We start from the raw sequence: 22484 nt of genomic DNA, 5'->3' as shown, positions 1-22484 counted from the left end.
CCGGTCAGTGGCTAGGGGAAGCAATGCAGCTTGGACATCTAGCATTAAAATAAACAAAAATATTGAAATCTTGTTTACCTGGGAAGTGAGGTCCAGCAGGAGGGCTATACAGCACCCAGCACCCTGCTAAGGTGTCACAAGAGCAGAGACCTCCACTTGCTTCCCTGCAAATCATCAGAGAACAGCAGCTCTTGCCCCCAGGACGGTAAACTTCTGCTAAGAGAGTTCACCGGGCCTTTAGAAACCACGGTCAGACGGCTGCCGGCTTTTAACGCTAGGAGATAACTGCAGCTTGGAAACAGAAAGATGGAAAAGGCAGAATTATTCAGGTAACTCTTAGAAAAACCCATTAACCCCCCCCTTACAAAGATATTGATGTCCCCGTTAAGTGGCAAACAGGCATCAAGTGCTTGGCTTTGCTCTTGGAGGAGCCACAGACCGAAGCCAATCCTCACTCGAGGGTGTCCTTATCCCGATGCAGCCGATCTGCTCTCACTGAGACATAAGCGTGAGCAATTAGTACTCGCTTGGGAGCCCAGCACAGTCCCTTTGTGCCCATCAGCTCTCACTGAGACATACTCATGAGCAATTAGTACTCGCTTGGGAGCCCAGCACAGTCTCTTTGTGCCTATCTGCTCTCACTGAGACATACTCATGAGCAATTAGTACTCCCTTGGGAGCCCAGCACAGTCTCTTTGTGCCGATCAGCTCTCACTGAGACATACTCATGAGCAATTAGTATTACCTTGGGAGCCCAGCACAGTCCCTTTGTTCCGATCAGCTCTCACTGAGACATACTCATGAGCAATTAGTACTCGCTTGGGAGCCAAGCACAGTCTCTTTGTGCCCATCTGCTCTCTCTGAGACATAAGCGTGAGCAATTAGCATTACCTTGGGAGCCCAGCACAGTCTCTTTGTGCCCATCTGCTCTCTCTGAGACATAAACGTGAGCAATTAGTATTCCCTTGGGAGCCCAGCACAGTCTCTTTGTGCCTATCTGCTCTCTCTGAGACATACTCATGAGCAATTAGTATTAACTTGGGAGCCCAGCACAGTCTCTGTGTGCCGATCTGCTCTCTATGAGACATAAGCATGAGCAATTAGCATTACCTTGGGAGCCCAGCACAGTCTCTTTGTGCCCATCTGCTCTCACTGAGACATAAGCGTGAGCAATTAGCATTACCTTGGGAGCCCAGCACAGTCTCTTTGTGCCTATCTGCTCTCTTGAGCAATTAGCATTACCTTGGGAGCCCAGCACAGCCTCTTTGTGCCTATCTGCTCTCTCTGAGACATACTCGTGAGCAATTAGTACTCCCTTGGGAGCCCAGCACAGTCTCTTTGTGCCCATCTGCTCTCTATGAGACATACTCATGAGCAATTAGTATTCCCTTGGGAGCCCAGCACAGTCTCTTTGTGCCCATCTGCTCTCTATGAGACATACTCATGAGCAATTAGTATTACCTTGGGAGACCAGCACAGTCTCTTTGTGCCTATCTGCTCTCTCTGAGACATACTCATGAGCAATTAGTATTACCTTGGGAGCCCAGCACAGTCCCTTTGTGCCTATCTGCTCTCTATGAGACATACTCATGAGCAATTAGTATTAACTTGGGAGCCCAGCACAGTCTCTGTGTGCCGATCTGCTCTCTATGAGACATAAGCATGAGCAATTAGCATTACCTTGGGAGCCCAGCACAGTCTCTTTGTGCCCATCTGCTCTCACTGAGACATAAGCGTGAGCAATTAGCATTACCTTGGGAGCCCAGCACAGTCTCTTTGTGCCTATCTGCTCTCTTGAGCAATTAGCATTACCTTGGGAGCCCAGCACAGCCTCTTTGTGCCCATCTGCTCTCTATGAGACATACTCATGAGCAATTAGTATTCCCTTGGGAGCCCAGCACAGTCTCTTTGTGCCCATCTGCTCTCTATGAGACATACTCATGAGCAATTAGTATTACCTTGGGAGACCAGCACAGTCTCTTTGTGCCTATCTGCTCTCTCTGAGACATACTCATGAGCAATTAGTATTACCTTGGGAGCCCAGCACAGTCTCTTTGTGCCTATCTGCTCTCTCTGAGACATGAGCATGAGCAATTAGTATTAACTTGGGAGCCCAGCACAGTCTCTTTGTGCCCATCTGCTCTCTCTGAGACATACTCATGAGCAATTGGTATTCCCTTGGGAGCCCAGCACAGTCCCTTTGTGCCTATCTGCTCTCTATGAGACATACTCATGAGCAATTAGTATTCCCTTGGGAGCCCAGCACAGTCCCTTTGTGCCTATCGGCTCTCTATGAGACATACTCATGAGCAATTAGTATTCCCTTGGGAGCCCAGCACAGTCTCTTTGTGCCCATCTGCTCTCTCTGAGACATAAGCATGAGCAATTAGCATTACCTTGGGAGCCCAGCACAGTCTCTTTGTGCCCATCTGCTCTCTATGAGACATACTCATGAGCAATTAGTATTCCCTTCGGAGCCCAGCACAGTCTCTTTGTGCCCATCTGCTCTCTATGAGACATACTCATGAGCAATTAGTATTACCTTGGGAGACCAGCACAGTCTCTTTGTGCCTATCTGCTCTCTCTGAGACATGAGCATGAGCAATTAGTATTAACTTGGGAGCCCAGCACAGTCTCTTTGTGCCCATCTGCTCTCTCTGAGACATACTCATGAGCAATTGGTATTCCCTTGGGAGCCCAGCACAGTCCCTTTGTGCCTATCTGCTCTCTATGAGACATACTCATGAGCAATTAGTATTCCCTTGGGAGCCCAGCACAGTCCCTTTGTGCCTATCTGCTCTCTATGAGACATACTCGTGAGCAATTAGTATTCCCTTGGGAGCCCAGCACAGTCTCTTTGTGCCCATCTGCTCTCTCTGAGACATAAGCGTGAGCAATTAGTATTACCTTGGGAGCCCAGCACAGTCTCTTTGTGCCCATCTGCTCTCTATGAGACATACTCATGAGCAATTAGTATTCCCTTGGGAGCCCAGCACAGTCTCTTTGTGCCCATCTGCTCTCTATGAGACATACTCATGAGCAATTAGTATTCCCTTGGGAGCCCAGCACAGTCTCTTTGTGCCTATCTGCTCTCACTGAGACATACTCATGAGCAATTGGTATTCCCTTGGGAGCCCAGCACAGTCTCTTTGTGCCTATCTGCTCTCTATGAGACATACTCATGAGCAATTGGTATTCCCTTGGGAGCCCAGCACAGTCTCTTTGTGCCCATCTGCTCTCTCTGAGACATAAGCGTGAGCAATTAGTATTACCTTGGGAGCCCAGCACAGTCTCTTTGTGCCCATCTGCTCTCTATGAGACATACTCATGAGCAATTAGTATTCCCTTGGGAGCCCAGCACAGTCTCTTTGTGCCCATCTGCTCTCTATGAGACATACTCATGAGCAATTAGTATTCCCTTGGGAGCCCAGCACAGTCTCTTTGTGCCCATCTGCTCTCACTGAGACATACTCGTGAGCAATTGGTATTCCCTTGGGAGCCCAGCACAGTCTCTTTGTGCCTATCTGCTCTCACTGAGACATACTCATGAGCAATTGGTATTCCCTTGGGAGCCCAGCACAGTCTCTTTGTGCCTATCTGCTCTCTATGAGACATACTCGTGAGCAATTAGTATTCCCTTGGGAGCCCAGCACAGTCTCTTTGTGCCCATCTGCTCTATCTGAGACATAAGCGTGAGCAATTAGTATTACCTTGGGAGCCCAGCACAGTCTCTTTGTGCCTATCTGCTCTCTATGAGACATACTCATGAGCAATTAGTATTCCCTTGGGAGCCCAGCACAGTCTCTGTGTGCCCATCTTCTCTCTCTGAGACATACTCATGAGCAATTAGTACTCGCTTGGGAGCCCAGCACAGTCCCTTTGTGCCTATCTGCTCTCTCTGAGACATAAGCATGAGCAATTAGTATTCCCTTGGGTGCCCAGCACAGTCCCTTTGTGCCTATCTGCTCTCTATGAGACATACTCATGAGCAATTAGTATTCCCTTGGGAGCCCAGCACAGTCTCTTTGTGCCTATCTGCTCTCTATGAGACATACTCGTGAGCAATTAGTATTCCCTTGGGAGCCCAGCACAGTCTCTTTGTGCCCATCTGCTCTCTCTGAGACATAAGCGTGAGCAATTAGTATTACCTTGGGAGCCCAGCACAGTCTCTTTGTGCCCATCTGCTCTCTCTGAGACATAAGCATGAGCAATTAGTATGTATTACCTTGGGAGCCCAGCACAGTCTCTTTGTGCCCATCTGCTCTCTCTGAGACATACTCATGAGCAATTAGTATTACCTTGGGAGCCCAGCACAGTCTCTTTGTGCCCATCTGCTCTCTCTGAGACATACTCATGAGCAATTAGTATTCCCTTGGGAGCCCAGCACAGTCTCTTTGTGCCCATCTGCTCTCTCTGAGACATAAGCGTGAGCAATTAGTATTACCTTGGGAGCCCAGCACAGTCTCTTTGTGCCCATCTGCTCTCTCTGAGACATACTCATGAGCAATTAGTATTAACTTGGGAGCCCAGCACAGTCTCTGTGTGCCGATCTGCTCTCTCTGAGACATAAGCGTGAGCAATTAGTATTACCTTAGGAGCCCAGCGCAGTCTCTTTGTGCCGATCTGCTCTCTCTGAGACATAAGCGTGAGCAATTAGTATTACCTTGGGAGCCCAGCACAGTCTCTTTGTGCCTATCTGCTCTCTCTGAGACATAAACATGAGCAATTAGTATTACCTTGGGAGCCCAGCACAGTCTCTTTGTGCCTATCTGCTCTCTCTGAGACATACTCGTGAGCAATTAGTATTACCTTGGGAGCCCAGCACAGTCTCTTTGTGCCTATCTGCTCTCTCTGAGACATAAGCGTGAGCAATTAGTATTACCTTGGGAGCCCAGCACAGTCTCTTTGTGCCTATCTGCTCTCTCTGAGACATAAGCGTGAGCAATTAGTATTACCTTGGGAGCCCAGCACAGTCTCTTTGTGCCTATCTGCTCTCTCTGAGACATAAGCGTGAGCAATTAGCATTACCTTGGGAGCCCAGCAAAGTCTCTTTGTGCCCATCTGCTCTCTCTGAGACATAAACGTGAGCAATTAGGATTAACTTGGGAGCCCAGCACAGTCTCTTTGTGCCTATCTGCTCTCTCTGAGACATAAGCGTGAGCAATTAGCATTACCTTGGGAGCCCAGCACAGTCTCTTTGTGCCCATCTGCTCTCTGAGATATAAACATGAGCAATTAGGATTAACTTGGGAGCCCAGCACAGTCTCTTTGTGCCTATCTGCTCTCTCTGATACATAAGCATGAGCAATTAGTATTACCTTGGGAGCCCAGCACTGTCTCTTTGTGCCCATCTGCTCTCTATGAGACATACTCATGAGCAATTAGTATTACCTTGGGAGCCCAGCACAGTCTCTTTGTGCCTATCTGCTCTCTGAGACATAAGCATGAGCAATTAGCATTACCTTGGGAGCCCAGCACAGTCTCTTTGTGCCCATCTGCTCTCTGAGATATAAACATGAGCAATTAGGATTAACTTGGGAGCCCAGCACAGTCTCTTTGTGCCTATCTGCTCTCTCTGATACATAAGCATGAGCAATTAGTATTACCTTGGGAGCCCAGCACTGTCTCTTTGTGCCCATCTGCTCTCTATGAGACATACTCATGAGCAATTAGTATTACCTTGGGAGCCCAGCACAGTCTCTTTGTGCCTATCTGCTCTCTGAGACATAAGCATGAGCAATTAGTATTACCTTGGGAGCCCAGCACAGTCTCTTTGTGCCCATCTGCTCTCTCTGAGACATAAGCATGAGCAATTAGGATTAACTTCGGAGCCCAGCACAGTCTCTTTGTGCCCATCTGCTCTCTATGAGACATACTCATGAGCAATTAGTATTACCTTGGGAGCCCAGCACAGTCTCTTTGTGCCTATCTGCTCTCTGAGACATAAGCATGAGCAATTAGTATTACCTTGGGAGCCCAGCACAGTCTCTTTGTGCCCATCTGCTCTCTCTGAGACATAAGCATGAGCAATTAGGATTAACTTGGGAGCCCAGCACAGTCTCTTTGTGCCCATCTGCTCTCTATGAGACATACTCATGAGCAATTAGTATTCCCTTGGGAGCCCATCACAGTCTCTTTGTGCCCATCTGCTCTCTATGAGACATACTCATGAGCAATTAGTATTCCCTTGGGAGCCCAGCACAGTCTCTTTGTGCCCATCTGCTCTCTATGAGACATACTCATGAGCAATTAGTATTCCCTTGGGAGCCCAGCACAGTCTCTTTGTGCCCATCTGCTCTCTCTGAGACATACCCATGAGCAATTAGTATTAACTTGGGAGCCCAGCACAGTCTCTGTGTGCCGATCTGCTCTCTCTGAGACATAAGCGTGAGCAATTAGTATTACCTTGGGAGCCCAGCACAGTCTCTTTGTGCCTATCTGCTCTCTCTGAGACATAAGCGTGAGCAATTAGTATTACCTTGGGAGACCAGCACAGTCTCTTTGTGCCTATCTGCTCTCTCTGAGACATAAACATGAGCAATTAGTATTACCTTGGGAGACCAGCACAGTCTCTTTGTGCCTATCTGCTCTCTCTGAGACATACTCGTGAGCAATTAGTATTACCTTGGGAGCCCAGCACAGTCTCTTTGTGCCTATCTGCTCTCTCTGAGACATAAGCGTGAGCAATTAGTATTACCTTGGGAGCCCAGCACAGTCTCTTTGTGCCTATCTGCTCTCTCTGAGACATAAACATGAGCAATTAGCATTAACTTGGGAGCCCAGCAAAGTCTCTTTGTGCCCATCTGCTCTCTCTGAGACATAAGCGTGAGCAATTAGCATTACCTTGGGAGCCCAGCACAGTCTCTTTGTGCCCATCTGCTCTCTCTGAGACATAAGCGTGAGCAATTAGTATTACCTTGGGAGCCCAGCACAGTCTCTTTGTGCCCATCTGCTCTCTCTGAGACATAAGCGTGAGCAATTAGCATTACCTTGGGAGCCCAGCAAAGTCTCTTTGTGCCGATCTGCTCTCTCTGAGACATAAGCGTGAGCAATTAGTATTACCTTGGGAGCCCAGCACAGTCTCTTTGTGCCGATCTGCTCTCTCTGAGACATAAGCGTGAGCAATTAGCATTACCTTGGGAGCCCAGCACAGTCTCTTTGTGCCTATCTGCTCTCTCTGAGACATAAGCGTGAGCAATTAGCATTACCTTGGGAGCCCAGCAAAGTCTCTTTGTGCCGATCTGCTCTCTCTGAGACATAAGCGTGAGCAATTAGCATTACCTTGGGAGCCCAGCAAAGTCTCTTTGTGCCCATCTGCTCTCTGAGATATAAACATGAGCAATTAGGATTAACTTGGGAGCCCAGCACAGTCTCTTTGTGCCCATCTGCTCTCTGAGATATAAGCATGAGCGTTTAGTATTACCTTGGGAGCCCAGCACAGTCTCTTTGTGCCTATCTGCTCTCTGAGACATAAGCATGAGCAATTAGTATTAACTTGGGAGCCCAGCACTGTCTCTTTGTGCCCATCTGCTCTCTATGAGACATACTCATGAGCAATTAGTATTCCCTTGGGAGCCCAGCACAGTCTCTTTGTGCCCATCTGCTCTCTATGAGACATACTCATGAGCAATTAGTATTACCTTGGGAGACCAGCACAGTCTCTTTGTGCCTATCTGCTCTCTCTGAGACATAAACATGACAAATTAGTATTACCTTGGGAGACCAGCACAGTCTCTTTGTGCCTATCTGCTCTCTCTGAGACATAAACATGACAAATTAGTATTACCTTGGGAGCCCAGCACAGTCTCTTTGTGCCTATCTGCTCTCTCTGAGACATAAACATGACAAATTAGTATTACCTTGGGAGCCCAGCACAGTCTCTTTGTGCATATCTGGTTCTAGAGGCGTACACAGTGTAGGGCCTGAGCCGGCAAGGCCCACCCAAAATCTCTAAATGCCCACTGAGCTGCACTTTGTCGGAATTTCAGATGTTAAAGTCACTGCGGTGGGCCCAACTACATCAGCTTCAGGCCCCACTTCTTAGACAGCCCTGGCTTCGCCTCTGTCTGGTTCCCCGGGCCTTTTCTAGGGGCAAACAAAGTGAGCAGCTGCCCAGGGTGCAGAGTGTAAAGGAGCAACAGAGAGGCAGGTGTGAAACTGACCAAGTGCAGCAAGCATATGTAAAGACTGATAATACTTTTACACAATTAAAGCAGCGGATCAGAGGCGCACCCAGATTTGAGGATGGGTGCCCCCCTGGCCTGTTCATAGCAATGTCCCCTAACCACCAACCCCACTATGGATATAAGCAAAACAATGTCTTCAGACTCTAACTTTGGTACAGTGTCGAACCTGCAAAGGAACGAGGACGTTTCTGTAGCTCTTGGCAATTGGACACGTTTGGCTACTGGGCAGGCCATTTCCGGATGTATCGTTGTTTAAGTATAAACAATTGCAGACGACAATGCACCATGTGTGTGGCTTGTCATTTCTGACTTAAAGCCCATTTCTTTGCACTCTGTCAGCACTTGCTCGAGCATGTACACTCTCTCATCTGCTGCAGTAGCAGAGTTTCATTAAGTGCTCTGTCTGGGGTTAACATCATACATCTTACTGTTTGCTTTTTATTCAGTACCTCTGGCCATGATGGATTTTGTGAGAGTGACATGTGTGAGTGGCCTTCGAACTAAATGCGGTGTAATGGTCACTGCTGTTTTTTTGTTTTATTAAAGCTTTCTCTGAAGAGACCAGCAATAGGAATTCGAATTGTGCCAATCCCTTATTGGCAAAAAAACAAAACACGTTATTCTCGAAAGAGCCCAGCTGCTACTTCTTCTGGGCACAATCCTTGAACCACTCCAATCACTCACAACTGATTCAGAATGGGAAGCCCAGGTTACCAATGAGTATGTTTTATTTTCCAGACGCTTTAAAAAGATTTATCAGGATATAATGTAAACACATGGCGTGAGCCATTCGTCTTTCTGTGCATTTTGCCATATATGTAGCCCAGTGTCTGGCCACGTACTTTGCAAAACCCATGGTAATTATCACAGCATTTGTGGTTGTTTAAACACAGCACCACAGCAGGTCCACATGCCCGCTTCCTCCAAGACAAGGCAACGAGCACTACTCGGTGGTTCTCTTACAGCCCCAGGTGCAATAACACACTGGCCCATCAGGCAATCATGCTGACTAATCCTCTGGAGGTCCACACTTCCCCTTGGTGTGTTCACAAGCAGGTGCACCAGTGTAAAGGGGCTGCCCAGGGACATATAGCACTCTTCAAAACGCCTGTATACATACATAAATTAACAGAAGCGCTTTGAAAGCCTATCTGCTCTCTCTGAGAAGCGCTTTGAACGCTTTTCTGCTCTCTCTGAGACATAAGCATGAGCAATTAGTATTACCTTGGGAGCTCAGCACAGTCTCTTTGTGCCGATCTGCTCTCTCTGAGACATGAGCGTGAGCAATTAGTATTACCTTGGGAGCCCAGCACAGTCTCTTTGTGCCTATCTGCTCTCTATGAGACATACTCATGAGCAATTAGTATTCCCTTGGGAGCCCAGCACAGTCTCTTTGTGCCTATCTGCTCTCTATGAGACATACTCATGAGCAATTAGTATTCCCTTGGGAGCCCAGCACAGTCTCTTTGTGCCTATCTGCTCTCTATGAGACATACTCGTGAGCAATTAGTATTCCCTTGGGAGCCCAGCACAGTCTCTTTGTGCCCATCTGCTCTCTCTGAGACATAAGCAAGAGCAATTAGTATTACCTTGTGAGCCCAGCACAGTCTCTTTGTGCCTATCTGCTCTCTATGAGACATACTCATGAGCAATTAGTAATACCTTGGGAGCCCAGCACAGTCTCTTTGTGCCTATCTGCTCTCTCTGAGACGTAAGCATGAGCAATTAGTATTACCTTGGGAGCCCAGCACAGTCTCTTTGTGCCTATCTGCTCTCTATGAGACATACTCATGAGCAATTAGTATTACCTTGGGAGCCCAGCACAGTCTCTTTGTGCCTATCTGCTCTCTCTGAGACGTAAGCATGAGCAATTAGTATTACCTTGGGAGCTCAGCACAGTCTCTTTGTGCCGATCTGCTCTCTCTGAGACATACTCATGAGCAATTAGTATTCCCTTGGGAGCCCAGCACAGTCTCTTTGTGCCTATCTGCTCTCTATGAGACATACTCATGAGCAATTAGTATTCCCTTGGGAGCCCAGCACAGTCTCTTTGTGCCTATCTGCTCTCTATGAGACATACTCGTGAGCAATTAGTATTCCCTTGGGAGCTCAGCACAGTCTCTTTGTGCCGATCTGCTCTCTCTGAGACATACTCATGAGCAATTAGTATTCCCTTGGGAGCCCAGCACAGTCTCTTTGTGCCTATCTGCTCTCTATGAGACATACTCATGAGCAATTAGTATTCCCTTGGGAGCCCAGCACAGTCTCTTTGTGCCTATCTGCTCTCTATGAGACATACTCGTGAGCAATTAGTATTCCCTTGGGAGCCCAGCACAGTCTCTTTGTGCCCATCTGCTCTCTCTGAGACATAAGCGTGAGCAATTAGTATTACCTTGGGAGCCCAGCACAGTCTCTTTGTGCCCATCTGCTCTCTCTGAGACATAAGCAAGAGCAATTAGTATTACCTTGTGAGCCCAGCACAGTCTCTTTGTGCCTATCTGCTCTCTATGAGACATACTCATGAGCAATTAGTATTACCTTGGGAGCCCAGCACAGTCTCTTTGTGCCTATCTGCTCTCTCTGAGACGTAAGCATGAGCAATTAGTATTACCTTGGGAGCCCAGCACAGTCTCTTTGTGCCTATCTGCTCTCTATGAGACATACTCATGAGCAATTAGTATTACCTTGGGAGCCCAGCACAGTCTCTTTGTGCCTATCTGCTCTCTCTGAGACGTAAGCATGAGCAATTAGTATTACCTTGGGAGCCCAGCACAGTCTCTTTGTGCCTATCTGCTCTCTCTGAGACATAAACGTGAGCAATTAGTATTACCTAGGCAGCCCAGCACAGTCTGTTTGTGCCTATCTGCTCTCTCTGAGACATAAGCGTGAGCAATTAGTATTCCCTTGGGAGCCCAGCACAGTCTCTTTGTGCCTATCTGCTCTCTCTGAGACATAAGCGTGAGCACCCAGACAGTGTGAAACGGAAGCACTTATTGATGAGTGAGTGCAACTTAACACCTTGCGACAAAGAACAATATGCCAAGACCTCCCAGTGTGGCCAGCCATCAGATGACCAAGGGGAATCCTGCCTGCGCCCTAGCACCCTCCTTGCCCACCGGGACTGGGTCCTTGAGAGCGCCTGGGTCGGCCGGGCCTTGCGGTTAGCCCCCGTCATTTCCGCCAGGCAAGAATTCGCATTTCCCCACATATCACAGCAACATGGCCATCCTCTCTCACAGGGATCACATCTGTCAGTAGGGATATTCCCCTCCTGGTATACACGCATCCCAGATGTTGATAATGGGCTGTCCACATGCATGCAAACATCATTGACAAGGTCCCAAGCAAATGAAGGATACTGTATGTCTGCAGGCAGTCGCCATTTTCAGCTTGCTGAGACCAACGCCAGGGACGTTCCGCCTGGTGGGGCGTTTCGATTGTAAATGGCTTTGTGCCCTCACTCCAGGCGCTGGGCCAGGTCTGGGGTGGCACACACGATGCCCAGACACACTGCAATCTCTTTTAACAAGAACATTGTCAGGTTCAATATCTGTGGTGGGCATACCTGCCTAACCACTGGAATTTTACCGGAGACTCCGGAATTTTAAGCATTTCTCTGGGTCTCTGGAAAAGTCCCTTGAATCTCAGGAATTTTGAGATTGTTTCCGGTCCGTCATATTCTCCACCTGATTGGCTGCCGCCGGTAGCCAATCAGGTGGAGAATATGATGGGACCCGGAAACGGCGCAAAATGTTCATGCCCACTGCCTGCACCACTATAATAATAGTGCTTTCAATCCATGTAATTAGATTGAAAGCAGTATTATTGCGGCGTCGCCTTCATTTTGCTTACTATAGTATTGTATTAATTATTTTCAATGCTATAGTAAGCAAAATGAAGGCTACAACAACTGAGTTTACCTTTTTGACAGGTGGGCGGGGCATGTGGGCGGAGCTGTGAGCAAATGGGCGGAGTCTTGTATGGCTGTGGGTGGGGCATAAATCTCAGGAATTTTCGATTTTCAAATGTAGGCAGGTATGGTGGTGGGGCTCGTGCAGATCTGGCCGCAGACGGCCAAAATGTTTGCTTATTTCCCACAGCTGTGCAGGCGCGCAGCAGCCAGGGCCCGTACAGCTGTGAGAACAAGGAGATGCCGGAGTGAAACGCAGAAAGCCTTTCCCAAGCTTTTCCCTAACAAATATTAACCTCACGTCACGGTTTTAGTATTTTACTATACCCATTTTGATTGGTAAGATTCTAGAAGGTTACTTTAGGTCACAAATGGTGGTGAATAAACATTTAGGATTTTCACTTGATTTTAGTATATTCAACATGCAAATAGAACACATGTATGTTTTTTGTAGTCATTTTTCAATCTAGACAGACAATTCTTTACTTTTGGAGTTTCCCTGTATTCAACATTACTTTTTTAATGAGGCACTCTGTATCTTGATTTTGTCTCTTTGCCATTTTTTATTGCAATACCTACTTATCTGTGTCTTTCTCGTAATCCTAGAAGCAGCTTTTTTGCCATAAGCTTGCTATTAAGAACTAGAGGTTTTTGTTCTGAATTCAGTGAAATAGCTTTGGTGTAATTCTAATTGGTTATTTATAACGCACTGAATACCCAGAGGTTTAAGCTCGGACCTGGGATCGAACCTGTTTTGCACCACATCGTCTTGCTTCCAAGGTGAGCACGTTGCCCCTGAGCTATCCTCCCTGTTCAACTAAGATTGGTGGGAAATCTTATTTAATTTGTAAGCCTAGACATCAGATAACTGGTCAGCCTAGACCAACTGCCCCGCTCACTGAGGACTGTGGATGCACCTTTAACATCTTGAGAGCAAATAGTCCTCTGGCGTGGGAGTGGGATGTGCCAATGGGGGGTCCTGTAACTACGTGTGGGAGTGAGTGTGCTATACGTGTTTGCACGAGGCAGAAGTGGAGCTATGATGGTGCAAAGCCTTCGCTCTGGTGTGATGGTGAGATGTGAGCAATTGTTCTCTGGCTCATCTGGGGTGGGATTTGTGATATGAAAAGTTCTTAGTTGGAGTCTCTGTCTCCACAGGTTGTGTACTTCACGGCAACCTTCCCCTACCTCATCCTCATCATGCTCCTTATTCGTGGCGTAACCCTGGACGGAGCCTGGATAGGAATCAAGTTCTACCTCACGCCCAAGTTTGAACACCTCCTGACCTCAAAGGTGAGCCATTACTGATTATGATTTTTACCCCTGCGACATGTATTGTAGGATTCAAACTTAACTGAGTATTGTAACACAAAATGTGGGGCGCCCACTCAAGCCATGCTGAGCGCCCCCTCCAAGTTTATCAACAAAGCACGGGACGTGCCACACCACCGTGCATGCTCAATCCCTATGATGGTTGAGCCGCTGTAGGTACACGACCACACTGTGCTAGGTGAAAGATGTAAGCATGTCTTCTAATTGAAGCATACATATTTCACCTAGCATAGAAACAAGGGGTGGTGCCTGGCCCATGGCACTGAAATGCACCAACCACTAGTGGATGAATTGTTTAATTTGAGAAGCTTATTTGCAACAAGAATGCAAGAGTGACCGAGCATTGCAATGGAGCACGAACCAGCAAAATGGGGTTCATGGGGTTAACTCACTGAGAATTTTTTTTGAATAATGGATACAATGGTGCATTATATAGCAGACGTTCTGTGAAAAATGGGGTGAAAAGCCATTAAGTTTGCAATCGGTTTTGTAGGGTAACTCATGAAAAATCCAGTATAAGCAAATCACCAACAGTGTACAGGAACATTTCCCAACACATTGCCATGCCTTTTCCAACAATATATGTCAGTATACAAACATTTTCATGCCGGCTGTAACCATACATTTCCATGCTGGCTGCACCAGTATATGTCAGTACCCCAACATAAGAACATAAGAACATACTCATGTTGGCTTTGCAATAAAAGATTCCATGCCACAATAAGAAAACATGCAGGGAGCAGCCCTCTCGCTCACCTGATTGCCGGACATTAGTTGGGGTGTCTGTTTCATCGCGCTCTGTGCACTGTGCTTGAACACACCGCATGAGGCCCACCCACTGGCCTGAGCCTACTTGACATCATGTCCTGGGCGAAACCCAGGTGAAGTTGGGCAAAGATGGGGCACTGCTGTCTGCAGCTGTCCACTTATGGTTGTTCTTATCTGACATCCTTTGCTTACATCTTTAATTCTATTCTCATTTTTCTCTCTCTTTTTTTTCTGGCCCAATGAGTCTCAAATGTAGTTTTCTTTCTATTGTTTTTAGATCTCTCTATGGTCTTGCACCTTTGTATCTTTCATCTCTAATTTCTTTTTATGTTCCCTCTCGTGCTTTACATTCTCAGTCTCAATTCTTATTATCAGTTACTAAACTCTCCCTGTGCTCAATCAGGATTTTGTCTTTTTTTTCCTTTCTTACCCCGCACTACTGGAACTCTCTCCCTCTTTCTCTTCATTATGTTACTTCTTTCTCTCTATGTTGTACTTCTCTTAAGAACTATCTTCTTCAGTCCTAAAGTAAATGTTGTATAGCTTGTGATTTTACATTTGATTGTTCTTTAAGTGTGTCTTGTTCAGCACTTTGGTGTATAGTGCTATATAGATTACAAATAAAACACAAATAAATAAAATGTCCTAATTAACTTCAATGTAGGCCAGTCTAGACATGTAAGAACACTTATCATACTTGCTTTATCATAAATATAATACCCAGTAAAAAATGTCATGGCAGAGTAAGAAATAGCTGGGCTGGCTGCACCAAAATGCCAGTCTACCGACATAATACGCATCTCATGCTTCCTTGCTTTATAATCAATGCCCAGTACAAACCTTCATGACAAAGTAAGAAATGGCTAGACTGGCTGCTCCAAAATGCCTGTCTAGACACGTAATGACACTTTTATCATGCTTTCTTTATCATAAATGCCCATTAAAAATGTCATGTCACAGTAACAAACGATTGGAATGGCTGCACCAAAATGGCATTCTAGCCACATAATTACACTTTTCATGCTTTGTTTATCATAGATGCCCAGTAAACAAATGTCATGCCACTTTAAGAATTGGCTAAACTGGATGCACCAAAATGACAGTCTAGCCACGCAATAACACTCATCAAGTGGGCTTTGCCCAGAAATGGCAGTAATACGTGCCACGTCACTTTAAGGAAATGCCAACAATGCTCCAGTGCTGCCCAGTGCCTCGCACATACACCTAGCCAACCATCACCCACCAGTCACACACCCATAAACCCACTCTAACATTCACTCACATGTGCATCCAGAATATTCACACTGCTGCATTCTCGACACACACACACACACTCATAACATTTACACACACACATCATTCACATGTGTGTATGCATATACATAGATATACATGTGACATGCAGGAACACATGATACAAATATACACACATACACACATTACACATATACAAAAAATCCCTTTCTTTCCTGTTTCATACAGATGTTTTGATCTTCCAGACTTAATGCTCCATCTACAGTCCTCCAGCTCCTCCCTCCCCCCAGACTGGAAGCAGGCAGAGCTTCCTGGTTCATGTCTGACATACAGAGGGGAGCTGGAGGCAGGCTGCCCCCCCCTGTGCCTCCAGCCAGCTACAGACATTCCCAGCCCAATCCTCACCCTGACTTCAGTCAGGGAGCAGCTGAGTTGGCCTCCCCCCCCGGACATGGGGTGGCATGGGCCCCTGCACCACAGGGACTGTGGGGACCACCACGGGGCCACTGCTCTTACCTTATTTTCTTGATCCCCTGTGTATCATTCCTGAAACAATTTTTTTGTGTCAGCCACTTCTTCTATGGCACACCCACAAGAATCTTACAAAGTACCAAGAACCACCCAAGAACCACCCTGCCACTCTAGCAATGCAACACTTGTCCCCTTCCTATAATAATCCCTCAGAATGAGGGCGTGAAACCATTCCAGACCTTGATGTATTCAGAGGCGACTCTCTTCATACCAATGCATTATCAATGTCAATTTCAATGGCACCCAAACAGCTTGCAGTGATAGTTGCTCCTTATAGTAGGTCTGCCGGAGGGGATAGGTTCACAGGTTCGCAGGCTCACTATTCATGAAGGCAATCATATATGAGGACATGTGAAATGGGTGCTACAACAGGACACCTCTAAGGAAGAGAAATGTCTTTGAAGTTTAGGAAAACATCTCAAATCAAATCAGCAGTCATCGATGGGAGGGAATGATCTGGACTACAGAGAGGGTTCATGATAGATGGCTGTGAGCGGAGAACTAGCTCAACCTCCACTGTTATGGTGTTAGTGTTCCCCATGAAACAACAAACCCTCCTGGACTGCTGGTGCAGGCAAATTAAATAGATCTTCACGAGGAAAAATCAATCAACCTTCAAATATGCATTCAATAATAATAGATTAAATCATCACTGGCAAGTTTACCCTGAGTCTTCTGTTGCAAGAATCCATACAAAACATATACATCACAAATGACACACAATAACACACTTTAAAAAACGTTATTGTAAAAAAGGCCCTAAAGTGCTAAGTGCAAGGATAAAGTGTTTCTGTGCTCTGTAAATCTGTACCTGTAAACACCACAACTCTCAACCTGCAAACAATGCAACCTTACAATTTTTCTCGTAGACACCTAACTCTACTTTCTATGTCAAACATGTTTCGTTCCTTGAATTCCAACTCAATCTGTGGAACTTCATCAGGGGCTATAATTCTTTCAACCAACTCGGGTACGTCAATGTGTACTTAGGTGATTTAGCTACTAAATGATAAAGCTAATTCTATTCCTAGTGAATCAGAATTGATTAGCTGTGACTGCTTCACAAGTCAACATTCTCCCATCAAAAGTGGACATATTTATAGTTCAACATGTGGGCATAAGGCATGTAAGCATCCAATTATCAAACGAGTGCGCAGAGAGGGAGCTTTTCATTATACAGTGTATTTTGCTAGCAAGGATGAATCCCCATTACAACCAAGATGTCCGGTTTCATTCAGGCTTTGCTGGGGTTTCCACTGGCAAGTGAAAATAAACATCTTTTATATTTGAGGGAGTTTGACAACTTATTTTCCTAAATACAAGCCTTATGACCTTTTTGTTCACTGGTCAGCAGAACAACATGAATTATTAATGCTGTGAAATCCCGGCAGCCCTAGCTACAGAGCTTGATATCAGACTTCTTAAATCAGTAACCATTTTCTAATGAGGAGGTTTGCCTTGGGGCAATGTGTTACTTTCAGGATGTAGGTAAACCGGTTATACCATGTATCCTGAGCTTTCACATTGAAGGAAATCCAAGTTTTAAATTGTCATGCAATCGGGCATTGCTCAAGGTCTCAACTCAAGGTTGCAGCATTTACAGCACGTGACCTCTCTGCGAGTCCATTTAACAGGGAGATGGGAATGCAGGTGCTACAGGATCTACTTTGATGTCAAGTTTCACGGTCAAGGAGATATTAGACCCTCCCATCATGATTGTTGTTTTGAGAGTCAGCGTTGAGTAGTTCCAATAGTCTAAGCACAGGCACTTCTTCGAGGCTTTAATTTAATTCTGGGTGTAACCCACCTGGACAGAGGCCTTGTCTAAATTTAGCGACGTGTTGCTTCTTTGACGCGTTCAATCAAAATGTTAGTAGCTAACATTTATTGGTCTTTCCTGACTTTGTTGGTAGCTGAAACCTTCTCAAGTGTAATATTTAAGGTTCATCGGATTCACGGACACATCTGCCTTAAAGAGCTTAACCTCGGATGTGTCACTGATGCCCTTGGATGAATGAACTAATTAAATAGTTCCTAGTACTTTTAGCTTTATAAAAAGGAGTTATGGATTGCTTCGACTTGGTCTACCAAGAAATAAACTTTTGTTTTCTCCCTGCCACGCTCTTTATTGTTCACTATCTGGTTCCATTGCCCTGCCACCCCCTCCATATGGTGATAACATATAGTGTTGCCTTACTTTTCCTAGGTTATTTACTGCACTCAGATCATCCCACCCACTTCTCTCTCGGTTTTTGCTATTTCAGTCATTGTAAAATGTATTTCAAATACGTGCACAACAATCACTCAAATGTGTATAATAGATTTTAAAAAGTGCCTAATTCATTCATATAACTGCAAGGAAAATGGGACTCCACTCTTATGGGCAGGCGACTGCCAACGATCCTCAAATAACTCAGGGGTGCATTATGTAACCCCCCCTCAAAGATGTTACTTCATATTTATTGTGTTTCTCCTTAAGACTAATGGCCATTCTGATTTTCTCTAAGGTGACTGAAGACAGCTTTGGTTATATTTCACTGTAGTATGTTAACGTTTTCACCAAATCTCTCAGCCCAGAATGTAACACACATTAATGTAATCGTGCACATTTTATGTGTGGGTGATTAACATGTAAATGCCCATTCATATTAATTATAGAACAGCATAGGTCAATTAAACGCAACATACTCAACAGCGAATAATACTCTTTCTGAAATTCGACAGCATCCTCCTCCATCGCTTTACTATCGTTTTGATCAATATCCAAGTCCAATATCAATGCAGAAATTAAAGTCACAAGTAAGCGTGTAGGGAGATTACATACTAGCTCATATGTCAACTTCCTGATTGTAGAAGCAGAAGCCTAGTCCATATGTGATGCATTCATCATATCTGTATCAGTCTTTTATATGGGCTTAAAGACTGAGGGAGGGGTCATTATAGTGGGATAATGACTAGCTGCTAAGGGCCATAAGTTGGGGAAGGGTAATAATCCTCCTGAGGTCTATAAGGCTATTAGCACATGGTCGTAGTAGCAGTGCATGTTTTGGAGCTTTTGTGCTGAAGTAAAAAATTGTGCTTTAAGATTGGGTATAGTAAATAGAAAAACTGAGTTAGTAAATCAAATGTTTTATTTTTTACTATTTAAATAACATATTTATCAAGTTAGGCATTTTAATTGCAACTTGGTTGAAGTGGAACAGGTTAAACATTAGCTTGCATTAGGTGTAAATGGTTTCTCTATAGCAAAGTGACAGTACTTTCCAATGTTTTTTCTCTTTCTCTTTTAGTGTGCTAATTAGCATATTAGAGCAACAAAAATGTCATCCAATAGAGGAAGTGTTTTGTTGAAACAAAATCTTGCCTGGAAATTGGACTGTGGTTTCCCTGTGTGCTTCTGAAAACAGAACATTCAGAATGCATTCAATATCAGTAGTTATTGACTGCACTCTAAACATTCCGTTTGGCTGAGAGGAGGTCAATAACGATTTCCATGTGCTAATACAGCATCTTCTGTCCATCTTAACTTGATTACTCAATGAATGGCCTTTTGCTACTTATGTGGCTTGTGAGTCAAGAAGTTAAAGATTGAGCTGAAACACACAGTTCTCTTACCCTACAGCCTCTCAACCACTTTTCCTTATTTTTCTAAATAGCTGTGTTTCCAGAAGTGAACAAATATCACATGCAGACCCCTTAATTGAATTGATAATAGTGTCCCACATCTCCTAAATCCATTTATGTTTCAGATACTAGAGATACATTTCCACATTACTTGCACTCATATTTACTGTGGAATCGACATCTCATCATTATAGATATCACATGTGTTTGCCGTGTGTCTGGCAGGGTCTACATCAACTATTATTTTCGACACGTTATAAAAAATCTGCCACCTCTTGCAAAATGTGCCTTTTTAAAAATTGTCCAACCTTTTCCATTTTTTACAGTCCTCCCACAATAATCCCTTTTCCCTACTCTGTTATTACCCACATCTGGAGATGCCCACCCAACTAACAGCATCTCTATAGCACTCTCCTCAGTGACTCCTAAAGTGAACATAGTAATACACACAGAGAAATACATGAAAATACAGCTTGATTCGAGAGGACCGTAGCTGTTGGTGGTTAGGTGTACATTAATCTAAAGAAAAGATAATGTTTCTCTCCTTTGCTTGCTTTTAAGCAGGAGTCTTCAACCTCCCTCCCCCCTGAAGTGTTGGAGTTCGCGTCACATGATCCCTCACCATTGCCTAAGCTCTCTGGGGCTGATGGGAATTGAGGTGCAACACATCTGGAGAGCCAAAGGTTGCAGACCCCTGCCACAGAGTGATACATAGCCAGTCATCTCCAGAAGATTGTTAAGCAAACATAGTTTGCGGCCCAGCGCTATAAGTTCATCAGAGAGTCCCTCACATTTGTAATACATTTTGTCACTTAAGTTTCTCACATCTGGGTCTAGCAGATAACTGCATCACTTAATCCTGAATGTGAACAGCTGGCTCTGATAGGCGACATGCCAGATGTTCGCCAGTTGCAGCTTCAGATTTGATTGGTGATTTAAAAATAAGAGTAAAGGGGAGCAGATTTAGATAAAAACATTTGTGTCCAGTTGTTTGTGCTGTAGGTAAGAGCAAACATTCCCTATGGTAGTATGCCCCGGAGACGCACCTGGTGGGGCCCCACTATGACTTTGCCCCCACTGGACAGAATTTCACAGCACCTTATGATATATGATATGATATTTTATATCTAACACGCTCGTACACAAGTGTTTCAGAGCGTGACAAGGCAAGGGAGGGGAAAGAGGGGAGAACAAAAACAACGATCTTACTTGGCCCGGTGACATTGAGAATGCACAAGTACATGGGAGAGGGGAGTGGAAAAGTGCATGGGAGGGGGGAGAAATGGAAAGTGCAGAGCAAAGGAGAAACAGATAAATAGTAATGAATAAATAATGAAGGCAACAAACAGTGGTAGTGCAGCCCGCAAGTGTCAAGTGCTGGGTTTACGGCAACAGACAGGGTAGGTCTGATACGTGCAGGAAGAAAAAGGGGGGACTGTATAGGTACAGATACAGACCCCAGTACAAGGGGTGGCCCGGAGGCATTGCTGGAGGGTGGCAGGGTGAGCAGGTACCTGGGCATGGAGGACAGAGGGCAGCCAGCTGCACAGTGCCAAGAGAGCAACCGATCAGCAGGGGAGAGGGAGGGTGAAGGCAGAAGCAAAGAGGAAGGTCTTGAGGTGTTTCCGGAACCGGAGATGGTTCCCCTCAAGTTTTAGAGTGGCAGGGAGGCTGTTCCAGAGGGAGGCCCCAGCCAAAGACAGAGATCTACCCCAGGCTCGTTTCTTTGAAAAACGACTGAACCTGAGGGAGTTAGAGGTAGAGGAGCGAAGAGCTCGAGAGGGGAGGTATTTGCAAAGGGATAGCTGAAGGTATTTTGGACCCAGGCCCCAAAAAGCCTTGTGGACAATGCAGAAGGTTTTGAATTTAATCCGTGCATCCACTGGGAGCAAATGGAGAGATTTCCGAGCTGGAGAGATACGATCCCAGGGCTTGAGGTCAAGGACAGGTCTTGCAGTCCTGTTCTGGATTAGTTGCAGAGGGCGCAGAGTATCTGCAGGTAGATTTAGAAAGAGGCTGTTACAATAGTCCAACCTAGAGAGAACCAAAGCTTGGGAGACAGTGAGCTTCTGGGGGAAGGAGAGGAAGGGCAGAGTACCTCTGAGGAGATTCAATAGGAAGTTTGACATTTTAGAGACATCAGAGATGTGAGGAGAGAAGGAGAGTGTGGAGTCATAGATGGCCCAAGGGTTTTAGCTTCACAGGTGGGAGGAGGAAGAGGGCCAAGAGAGGCCGGCTAGAGAGTGAAAGGAAAGGAGGGAGCAGGTGTGCCGATGAAGAGAATCTCAGTCTTACTGGCATTAACGCAGAGATCATTGGTGGCACACCAGTCTTGAATAGCAGTTAGGCAGTCAGACAACAGAGAGGAAGAGGAGGTGGTCGAGGCAACCTGAAAATGAATTTAGTGTCATCAGCGTAGCACTGGAAATTTGAGCAGAAAATGGCAATGCAGTGGGCGAGAATTGCCAGGTATTGGTTGAAAAGCCAGGGTGAGAGGTTAGACCCCTGGGGAACACCACAGGTAGAGAGGAAGATAGATGATAGGAAGGACCAAGTTGGACCTGGGAGGGTCGATCAGCGAGGAAAGAGGTCAGGCAGGCCAAATCCATATCGTTGATATCCAGGTTATCACAGGGACGGTTGAGCAGGATGGTTTGGTTGACCATGTCAAAAGCAGAAGAGAGATCGAGTAGGATGAGGACAGAGGGAATGTTAGAGTCAAGGTTGGAGAGGAGATCTTCACAGATGTTCAGGAGAGCAGTTTCAGTGCTTCTGGCAGATCTGAAGCCAGACTGGTGGTCATGAAGAGAGCAAACAGAATCGGAGTGAACATTAAGCTGAGAGATGGCCAGTTTATCCAGGAGTTTCCCAAGGAAGGG

The 22484-nt window shown here is 45.7% G+C and overlaps 1 protein-coding gene across 2 annotated transcripts in view; it reads left to right on the top strand.

The window, feature by feature from the left end:
• The window catches only part of SLC6A7 (solute carrier family 6 member 7), a 543627-nt gene that overhangs the window by 270381 nt on the left and 250762 nt on the right, over positions 1-22484 (top strand). For both annotated transcript variants that reach the window (XM_069654061.1, XM_069654062.1), the window contains exon 6: positions 13255-13389. In XM_069654061.1, coding sequence (XP_069510162.1) covers positions 13255-13389 — 135 coding nt within the window. The remainder of the gene's footprint in view (positions 1-13254; positions 13390-22484) is intronic.

Source organism: Ambystoma mexicanum, chromosome 3q (assembly GCF_040938575.1).
Source record: "Ambystoma mexicanum isolate Mex_15411 chromosome 3q, UKY_AmexF1_1, whole genome shotgun sequence".
In the NCBI taxonomy this organism is placed as follows: Eukaryota; Metazoa; Chordata; class Amphibia; order Caudata; family Ambystomatidae; genus Ambystoma; species Ambystoma mexicanum.
This window is presented reverse-complemented; position numbering and strand designations above follow the sequence as displayed.